This window comes from Oryzias melastigma, linkage group LG9, assembly GCF_002922805.2.
Source record: "Oryzias melastigma strain HK-1 linkage group LG9, ASM292280v2, whole genome shotgun sequence".
Classification (NCBI taxonomy): Eukaryota; Metazoa; Chordata; class Actinopteri; order Beloniformes; family Adrianichthyidae; genus Oryzias; species Oryzias melastigma.
The window spans coordinates 28,585,656-28,596,446 of record NC_050520.1 but is presented as its reverse complement, the minus strand read 5'-3'; the positions used below and the strand labels follow the sequence as shown (position 1 = coordinate 28,596,446).

The 10,791-nt window shown below is 40.2% G+C and overlaps 1 protein-coding gene across 12 annotated transcripts in view; it reads right to left on the bottom strand.

Annotated features, from left to right (window-relative positions):
* arvcfb (ARVCF delta catenin family member b) overlaps nucleotides 1-10,791 on the bottom strand; it is a 257,678-nt gene that overhangs the window by 69,562 nt on the left and 177,325 nt on the right. For 9 of the 12 annotated variants that reach the window (XM_024275037.2, XM_024275027.2, XM_024275031.2 and 6 more), the window contains 3 exons: nucleotides 10,289-10,447; nucleotides 9,843-9,863; nucleotides 2,761-3,401 (listed from right to left, as the gene is read on the bottom strand). In XM_024275037.2, coding sequence (XP_024130805.1) covers nucleotides 2,761-3,401; nucleotides 9,843-9,863; nucleotides 10,289-10,447 — 821 coding nt within the window. The remainder of the gene's footprint in view (nucleotides 1-2,760; nucleotides 3,402-9,842; nucleotides 9,864-10,288; nucleotides 10,448-10,791) is intronic. The other 3 variants (XM_024275042.2, XM_024275032.2, XM_024275033.2) reach the window with 1 other exon arrangement.

Below are 10,791 nucleotides of genomic sequence, written 5' to 3'. Positions count from 1 at the left end.
TCGTTGAGGAGGGGGGTGCTGCTCTCACAGGTCTGTGGCGCAGGCTTGTAGTCTGTGATGGCCTGGATGCCCTGCCACAGGCTCCGTGGCAGGGCATCCAGGGCAAAAACATTTGTAGTTCTATTTGTGGATTTCACTGATTGTGGGATATTTTTGTAAATTAACCTCTTCAATAAACAAAAACATAAAGGGGAAAGCATTTTAACAAACTTGAAGGCTGAATCCCAATTATTCCCCTACCTCTGTGGCTCCTCCCTATCCCTCCAATTGAAGGGGCATTTGGAGGGACAGGGGTGACTGGGCTAACCCTCACGGAGAAGGGCTCTGCCACAAGGGTGTTCCGCTTCAAACTGTATTCGAGTGGGTGCGTTCTGAAGCACGGAAGTTTACAAATTTGATGTAAATAATGACTTTTTGTTTTAGCATGACCTTTTTAAAGTTATAAAACCGAGGTTGTATTTCCGAGCGCTAGCAGCTTCTCGCTAACGTAGCTGACCGGCGACTACTGATGATGCCAGTGAGTGGGAGTAACGTTCAAATTTGAAGACACTATTTTTCGGTAACTCTCTGCTTGGAGAGCTAAATTTATGAGTAGAGAGAAGCTGTAGGTGTATGGGAAGAATTGGATTCAGCACAAAACTTCATATTCTGTTCATATTCAACTTCATATTATTTTTGAAAATATCAGAGGGAAAACAACAAAGAACATGAGGACTTAAACAAAACTTTTTCCATAAATATTCTGTTTGATGAGAATCGGCAGTTTTGCCATCAGAACTGACAGTTTATAATGTTTATGTTTAGTGTTAGCATGTGTTCTCATTGTTTGACATCAAATAACTCTGGAATCTGAGGGATGAAACCTCAATGGAAAACACTTGCTATTCAATCCATGCAGCAGCACACAATAGAGCTTAATAAAATAAAATAATAGTGAGGTCCACCTGCAGGAAAATATTTTTAGATCTTCATTCTTTTCTGCACTGAAGCCTTTCATTAATGGCAGTCTGTGAGTGAGCCACTTTACCTAGAAGATGCATTACAGCATAACAGGATATATACTGGAGGAACAAGAGTGAGTACTCAGATGAAAATTAAGCTCAAAATTGCATTTCTGAGTATTTATTTACTCAAATAGATGCGATTCAAGAGCAGATAAAATAAAAAAAAACAGTTGGAATTTTTTTTTTAAGTTTATCGCAGAAGCTACAATCTGCAAGCTGCGAGCTCTCTGCTCCGCTTCATTCACTTGTACGTCTTTGTTTTCCTCATCTGAGTTGACATCTGGCTCGACACTGTACAGCCAGATAGCTCAAATATTGCTCGCCATTTTTGTTGCACTGTTTTTTTAAGTTGGGATGTTGAGGGGCTGTAAGCTAGCAGGAGTGTAAACAAACGGATGACGGGAAATGGGGGCAGGCTTACTCCGCAACAACAATTCTGTTCACAACACAATTTCTAATAAACTTCTGCCACTTTGCAGAAATTCTGTCTTAGAAAACAACAGATTTTTTAGTTTGGATAAAAACGACAATCATAATTTTAAAAAAACACCAGACACGCTTTCACAATGGATCAAAGGATGATTGGAGACTTTAGAGCTCTAGTTAGATCTGTTGTCTTGAGAAATACTGCTCAGGAGTTCTTAGAAATTCAGGAAAAACTCATAAGTTAGACAAAAGAAACACAAAATAATTTAGATTTCTGTCCCTGCGCACACATTTCTATCAATCCATTAATGCTCGTTTGTGCACGCACACAAGTGTGTGTCTGGATGTGTACTCAGCTGTTGGGGCTGTGTTGTGACACATGTAATCCAAACTACAAATTGCTTGTTGCAGCAATCGCCTCTTCCTCGGTAAACGAGGGAGTGACTCATTTTGTCAAAATAAAAATGGCTTTGAGTGAGTACGCATCTACACTATGAGTAAATATTTTTGCTTAAGACTCACAGTAACTCTTGATTATTGGGTTGATTATGGGGTTGTCTCAAAGCAAAGTAAAACAGGAAGGTCTTATGAGGAATCTGTTCTTAAAAAAGTCCTACATTCATAAATGGAGAAGCTTTTACCATCAATGTGGGTGTGAATACATTTACTAAATTTAGGTGCATTAAAATGTTCTTGCTTTTTGTGCTTTTATGGCTACTCTCCATCATATCTGGATTCGGCGAAAATATCGAAACCCTAAGTGATGAAAAAGTTCAAAGACCTTAAAAGTATTAATTTGCTTTAAATAAAAAAAAAGTCCTACATTTACGTTTTCCAGAGATTGAGATTTCAACTCAAGCTTACCTTTAAACAGTAAAACGAAAAATCTGACAGAGGTATAAGAGGGAAAACTTCAGTTAGAATCTTGTTGAGGAAACTTTCAGAAGATAAGAGATAAAGACTTCCTAGTAAACTTTTTCCCCACACTTTCTGAAGTGATTACTGATCCTTTACACAAAAATGCACTCTACATTTGTGGGAAAAGAACAATTTTGAAAATTCCTATTAATGCAAACTGTTGGAATAAAATAGAAATCAATTTAGCATTTCATGGCATAAAAGAAACTCAATCGTTTTTTTTTATTTCCTCTTGTGTCAAGATCCTCAGTCAAGTATAAGAAGAAGCACAGCTAGTGCGTAAACTCAGTAGACTTCATTGTTTTTTTGTATTGATGACTTGATAAAAAATACTGAAAGAAATAGAACTTTTTTTTTCTGAGGTAAAACTGAACAGTAGGCTCTCACACTTCAAAGCAGTTTTGACCCTTACCTGACTCGAGGCATATCTCGAAGAGGTTCCCGGTGAGTGCGGCCCCTGTTAGTTCCCGGCAGGGTGCGGCGGCTAGCAGTGGAATAGTCGGGTTCCAGCTCATACGGCTCCTCCTCTTCAGGGCCCAAACTGCGGCGATCATCTTCTAAACCATACGGCTCAGGCTGAAAGCGCTCAGGTTGTGAGCGGTTCAAATCCACAGTGCTGCTCCCCATGGGTACTTGAGGCTGTGCCATATGGCCATAGTCATCCTTGCGAATAGGTAGTGTGTAGCTGTTTTCCGGGCGATAGCTGTTGGGCATGTATGGGTAGCGCGGCGGCCTGAAGTTAACGCCACGTGACAGACTGCCGTAGTTGTCCGTCAAGTCTGCATAGCCATCGTGAAGGCCGTAGTGTCGCATGTACTGGCTTTCTGGCGTTTCAACGTAGGAGTCATTGTAGGAGTTGTTGTAGCCTCGCGTCAAGGTGGAAGTCGCTTGGGGAGTGATGTAGCGCTCACTTCCATTCTTCATGTATCTGCGATCAATGGAATCTGCATAGCTGCCCAACGGGGATGTACCCTCAGGCAGGGGTAGACCATCGGGGCCAAGGGGTACCTGACGGACTGTCCGGGTGGTCACCGTCTTCACCATCTTGGTCACCTGTAGAGTTGATGAAGTGCACCAATAAGAAAGGGTCACATGATATGAGATCTAACTGATGGAGAAGCATTTCATATTTGGCATATTAACATAAACAGTAAAGAAAATGAACGAAAATCCCTTTGCTTGAAAAGAAGGACAGCCCACCATCTTTTGTTCAAAGTGGAACATGCCTTATCAGATTTGTATCTGTCACATTAATGTGCGGCAATGATTGAAAAGGATGGAGGCTTTGAACCCTGAAAGCTTTATGCAAATATTCAGGATGTGTTTTTTGTCTAATGCTGTAACATCTGCTTCACTGGACCGTGCAGTACCATGGATTGGGGTACTACAATTAGTGAGGAACTTTATATGCTCTTATTTTCCTTTTTTGCTTAAATTCTATACTTCCTGTGTTGTCTCTTGGGCCTGACAAAGACACATTGCAATCCAAAACCTGTCTGGATTCTCCACCCATACAGAAACCAATCTTCTACCCAATGAACTCTGCGGAGGCCATAATAAGGTATTAAGTTGCCTCCTACAAATGTATTTTCCTAATTAGTAAGGGGGACAAAAACAAATCATGATCTCTTTTGTCTCATATATTCTAGGAAGAGCTGATTCGGATTCCGTCAAGAAAACACAATCGCACAAGTAAAAGCAGAAAATTTAAATAAACGGTATGGAAAGCTATCAAAAAACTGAGATTAACTTTGTTCTGCACAGAAGGGTGCAAGACAAAAAGCGCTAACCACATATTGGTTGTTAAACAAGCTATCCTCATTAACTCCACTGAAACAAGCAGAAGTTTGCACTGGCCTCGTTTCTTGATTAGACTCTGACTGAGCTAAATAACAATGCCCATTTCAGGAGCATCAAGCTTCATTTCCATATTCCAAGCAATTACTGAATAGTTTCCTCTTGATGCCGCCGTGTCTTAGATTGCACAGTTGAAAATAAAAGGCTTGTTTGCTTCATTAACATGAGCTACTAGCTGGATAAGTTAGAGCGCAATTATTACCTTCTACAGTTTTTTTTTTAAAGCAGTGGACCACATCGGGATGTTTTGCAGTTCATGTCTTAAGGTCATACCGATTTAAATCATATATGCTGAAGAATGAGGTGCTTCTTAAAGCCACAAGTTTACAATTTCGCCCCTTGCATAATTTTAATGAATGCAGTCTGATTATTTGTTAATAAATGGGTAAACTTTACATTTATTATGGGGCTAAAGTTGCAGAAAGCGTACAATGAATGCTACAGCCACCAAATCTTGACACTGTTAGTCTTCACTAACAACTTTTGAGCATGGATGTCCCGATCCAATCACATGATCGTAAAAATCTGGCCAAATCACATAGTTGATCAGCATGGAATGTTGTCTCCTGATCAGTGTCAGATATTTAATTTATCTTTATTATGATCAGCACTTTATATTTCAAGCTTATTATTCTGGATAGATACTCCACTAGAAGTCTGCAAATCATGAACGGATCACGACATATTACTGTAAACCGCAGCAGAATACAGCAACAGTTCAAGCAGGAAGCTAACAAAAACAGTTCAGTCAAGCTTTTCAAAACTATTTAAACCGACATCAAGTGTCTCTATTCTTTAATTGTCTTGATGCAAACAACAACCTAAAGATGCTTTTTTTTTTTTTTTTTTTTTTAGTGGGTTATTTTTGTTTGCTTTTTTTAAATGTTAAGCTCCCTTCATGCTGCCAAAAGCCAGACTTAGCAGTTACTAACTAGCTAACTGCTAGCTTTTTGATTTAACTCCTTAGGACCCGAGCTGTTCTTTGACATGCCTTTTTTACTTTTCTGACAGCAAAATAAAAGTTAAAAAAAATAACTACTGTGGTAATAAAGCTGAAAATGTGATGTTTACTGCTCAGTTTAAGTGTTAAGTGATAAAATAATGATAATAAATAAAAATAGGGAAAACCCTGAATCTGTTTATTAAGTTTATTTATTTTTAAAATGTGTTACAAAAGTATTCAATCAGGATTTGGTATCGGCAGATACTCAAAACAAATGACTTTGAATCAGATCGGGCCCAAAAAGTCCCTGATCGGGACACCCCTACTTTTTAGGCAATTTGTCGGGGCTGCAAAGAGAACCATCAGGCAGATTTAGGAGTCTCTTTGATGTAAGCTCAAGTTCAAAAGCTGTTAAACTGTCACGCAAGGGTGAGATGAGGGGCTCGAGCTGCAGCACAGCCACTGAAATTTGCACAAGTGTGCTAAACTGGACACAAACTGAACTGGTAGAGCGTGTAAGTCAGGACAGACCCAGCAGTCTCAGATTTCTCAGCAAGTCTTTTGTAGTTCTGAAGGCTGTGAAAGACAGCAATAAGAAACATTTTTCAAACCATCGCAGTTAGACACAGTCATTAGATGTTTACAAACTGTTCAAATGAAAGAAACGGCAGCAGGTGTCGAACTGTCCAATTTACAAGCACTGCAAGTGGTTTTCCAACCTCTGCAGCATCTCACTTTAAAGAGACTGATGCTGGATTGGTGAGACAAGGCGAAGTAGTAATTTATGTTGTTAAGCTGCCAGTGATTATAAAGGCACAGGGCGTGTGGGGGGTAAACTTAGCAAAAATCCGCATGGTTTGGCTTCCTACAGACTGCTTCATTTGAGTTAGATAGTTCAAATGTTTGATTGTGTGGTCCACTCTAAAAAAAAAAAAAATCCTTAAGTGTTCGGTGCTCCACTAAGACTCTCTGCCAGCAGGAATGAGGGCTGAATGATGGTCAAGTGTATGAAAAAATGACATATTGGGACAGGCCTGCAACTAAACGTAATTATGCGTTCATTTAAACGCCCATTGAAAACCAACTTACTTTGAATTGGTGACAAAATGATAAAATCTACTCTAGAAACCCACAAGGTCATTTTTTTTTTTTTTTTTTTTTTTACAAGAAAGTTTCATAGAGGAGAGATAAACAACTAAATGTAGTTCAATATCATCAATTAGATGTGTTTTATACATTGATTCTATCAGGATGCCACTTTTCTTTCCACTCCCTTGTATGTTAAAGTAATGGCTGCTTCTAAATCATAAGAAACATAAGAAACATGTTTACCACTGAAGACTGTAGATCAAAAACCCAATAGGAATTTCTGTGTTTTTTCTTTCAACAGATGGATGGTGGAAAACCATCATCCAAAGACTTGGGTTCAAAAGCACATACATGAAACTGAGAAATGACGGGATAGAAAAAGGAAGAGGGTACAAAAAAAGAAAACCTATAAAATCAGGGAGTGCAAAGGTCATTTGAGGCTATTTGAAGCCTCTTTTTACAGCCTTGTGGGTCATTGCCTTTTTGACCAGATATAAGGTCGTAAAACCTGCTTGTTTACGAAAACTGACAAACTTTAGCAAAAACCCCTGATAGTTGTTTGCTTGCCACAAAGGCCATTTTGGGGGTCACTATTGTGGGGTCACATGTCGATTGACCCTTTAACACCTGAGCTTTCGCCAGTCACGCCTAAATAACACACTTTTTGACATATGATAACGTTTCAACCGTTTACACGACAGACATGATTCCAGTGAATTCTGAAGTGGAGAAAAGCGGCGCAAAACGCTTGTTGAACCTGCATTGCCGGGTGTAGCTTGATAAGGAAGTGACAATGATGCCCAGAAGGTCAACACACTCTCATCCCCAAGACGTCACATATTGACATTGGTTGAGAGCCATTTCGTGTCACTTTTTGACATTTTAGATGTCCCCAACTCTGGGTTTTTTGACGTGCTGGCTGGTCATAAAATCAAGGGTCTACAACCCTAAGACTGGACTAGTCCTTGGGAGGCGTCCAGTACCAGTATCCTAACCCAGTACCGGTACCCTAACGTTAAGCCAGTACTAGTTCACGTCTGGTCCGGGTAGAGCATCTGGTCCAATGTTGGGTAAGGGTACCGGTATATAGTTTGGGTACCAGTGCGCTACGCGTTGCAGTACTGGACTGGTTATCATTTACGGCCTGGAGGTTGAGGACCCCTGATTTAATGGGAACAGCCATCCATCCATCTTCTTGTCCGCTTCTTCCCTGTCGGGGTCACGGGGGTGCCGGAGCCTATCCCGGCTACTGATGGGCGAAGGCGGGGTACACTCTGGACAGGTCGCCAGTCTGTCGCAGGGCCTCAATCACACACCCATTCACTCTCACATTCACACCTAGGGGCAATTTAGAGTCACCAATTAACCTATGAAGCATGTTTTTGGACGGTGGGAGGAAGCCGAAGTCCCCGGTGAAAACCCACACATGCACGGGGAGAACATGCAAACTCCACACAGAAAGGTCCCAGCCGGGAGTTGAACCGGGGCCTTCTCGCTGTGAGGCAAGAGCGCTAACCACTGCGCCACCGTGCAGCCCTGGGAACAGCCAGTACATCAAAAATGTCAAAAAGTGGGGTCCTTAACCAAACGTCAAATGTGACAACTTGAGAGTGAGAACTTACTCTAAGCATGAATTTGTTTTTATCCCAAAGTGACTTTCAGAAAAGTCTTGCATGTCGTAAGAGGGTAGAACACTGTCCTCTCTACTTGTCCTCTCTTAAAACCCTTTATCAGTGTGGCTGTTTGCCGTGTCTACTGTTGTACATAATTTCTAACAAGTTCTTTATGCCAGTGCTTAAAAGCCTGCGAGTGTGTGAGAGTGTGTGGCCAATCCCCTTGCAGTAAACAGACTGGAGAGCAATGGGTCCTCCCTGATGTGGGATTAGACCAGGCTTTTTAATTACAGTTTCACAGTCCCTGGAGTGAGAGCTCCACACGGCGCTCCCCACTTCTCTGCAAGTCTTGATAACAGCCAACTGTAACTGTGTCTAAATCTGTGTATAAAGTGCAGCAGCACAGGCTTGTAATCAAGTCTGTCTTTGAATATTTAAACATTCAACACTCACCTAAGAGCAATCCACCGGCAGGATTACAAGATAATGCAGATATACAAGTTTGAAATAAAATTTCGAAAAATAAAGCATTTTTTTGTTTAAAAAACAGTAATAACAGTGCAATTTTTTGACTCTCATAAACATTTGGATTTTGACAAAAAGCCCCATTTATTCTAGAATTTAACAGTGAAAAGTAACACTTTCAATCAATCAGATAATTAAACTTGTTGGTTGCAGAATATTTCCTCCAGGTAACTATTTTAGGGTGTAATCATACTGAAAAAAATCATTTGTTCTGGACTGAGTCTGCATAATTTGTTTCGGATAGAGTCCTGAACCTTGCGTTTGGTCTGTATTCAAACTGCCGTCAGACAAAGCTTGTAAAGACCTCCTCACTCATTGGCCAGGAATTATGAGGGCGAGGAACAGCAACAAGAGATGGAAGTTATGGAAGTCCTGCGCTTTGCAATCCTTGTCAGGATAGTTCACTTTTTGAAATGTTTGCTGAATGATTTTGAACGTCTGTATCAACGTCAGTTAAAACACTTTTACTGCTGCAAGACGACGGCTATGAAAATAGGATGATCAGCGTTTATGACAGATAGATTGTCAGGAAAACAGTGAAAAGCAATGTGTATCATGTTAAAAGTTGTTTTCATGAGCCTGCATTCTTCTAACCACATTTCAATGAGTTGCTGTGTCTGATTGTTGTGGAGTCAGGAAATTGTTTTTAAGAGAATTCTGTTAAAAAGCTTTTAGTATAACATCACAGCTGCGCCGGGCGCATGCCAAGTAAGGAGACACAGAAAAATGTGCAATAAGACTAACGAGTCATCAGTTGGACCCTTTTTCCTGTTTGATGACAACAATCGTTGCTTTAGATTTTGTTTCATTCCTACTTTGTTTCTATCACTTGACCACCGGGTACGGTGACAATTTTGGTCCAGTTATTCCACTCTGAGAGTGGATTGTATTCAGACTGAGGAATCTCAGAGTGAACCGGAGCTCAATCCGATTATCAGGAGAAACGAACTGGTTTACTTTAAGCTAACCAAATGCATCCAGTCTAGGGTTGTAACGGATCACAAAACTCAAGGGTCGGATCATTTTTCGGATCAGTATAAAGTAAAAAAATAAAGGAAAAAAAAGAAGTCTTGAGACCACATCTACAAAAACGGACAGAAAATAATGCTTATAATAATGCTTAACCACCCCACCGGAGTGTGTGTGTGTGTGTGTGTGTGTATGTGGGAAAAGTCGGAGTGGGACTTTTTGTGTAATCAATTTCACTTGTCACACAAAATGTTCATGATTAGTTACAAGTGAAAACTGATTTTACAAAGAGAGAAATAGACATGCAACAACAGTGTGTTCTACTCAGTGAGCAGAAAGCAGCAAGCGGTGGCCTAAACAAAAGGACTATGGAGAAAAGGGCTTGTGTTTAGTTTGCGATTATGCAGAATGTGATGTGTGCTGCTACTGCCGCTTCATGTGTGCATATTAAAACTCAGCAGGGTTACAAAAGCTATCGTGGTATAAAAGTAAACTCACCTTCGTGTTTGTTGACAAATCCTTACAGAGAAACAACAGAGTACAGGATGAATCCAGAGGATAGTAGAATCGATCATTATTATGTTGCATAAGTAATGCTACGTGAGGGATCTGAAGCCACTTTGGGTATTAGAATTGTGGGATTTAGAGTTCTTAAGAACGGAAATCAGGGAGCAGAAGTGTGTTTCTTGGCAGCGGTAATCCAAATCCATAATTTGAATATAAATTGAAATGGATAATATACTTAGTGGGGTTTTCTTGGAATGAGTTGACAGTGATCCTTAAAACACAACAATGCAACTCTTCTCAGGTGTCTTTCTAACATGTAATGGCAAGATATATAATCCAAAAGCAGATTTAATCTTTTTTTGCTACTCTAAAAATTAGAATCTTTTTAAAAATCAATGCAAGAGTGTGTAAAAAGCAAAGCACACTTCCTGCCTCACCTTAGTTTCTGTTCGTCGCGTAGTTCCATCATCAGACGTGACCACCGAGACGTGAGAAGTGGGGGTTCCGGGATCCTCCTCTATGGTGACCGTCTCCTCCACCACCTCCTGCGGCTCCTGCATCATGGCCAGGGGTGTGGTGTTGATGGGGCTCTGCTCCTGCACAGAGTGCGGGAAGATAAAAAAAATTAAAAATTAAAGAAATCCGTACTTCTAATGCAAATTTTCATAATTGCTATCAAACATAAAAGACCAAAAACAAGAGGGACTCTTCAGAAACAAAAGGATTAATCTTTCATTGTGCGACAGCAGTATTAAATTACATTAGAATGCAACGGAGAGAAACGGGGATTATTCAATATTAACAACACCTGCAATTTACAAAGACACAAACAATCAATTAGACCGCGGGAATAAAAACTATGGAAGCCCAAACTGTTCTTAATTATATAAATAAATACAACATTATTTAATCAAGCAACACTCCAATAAAAGTCTTTTCA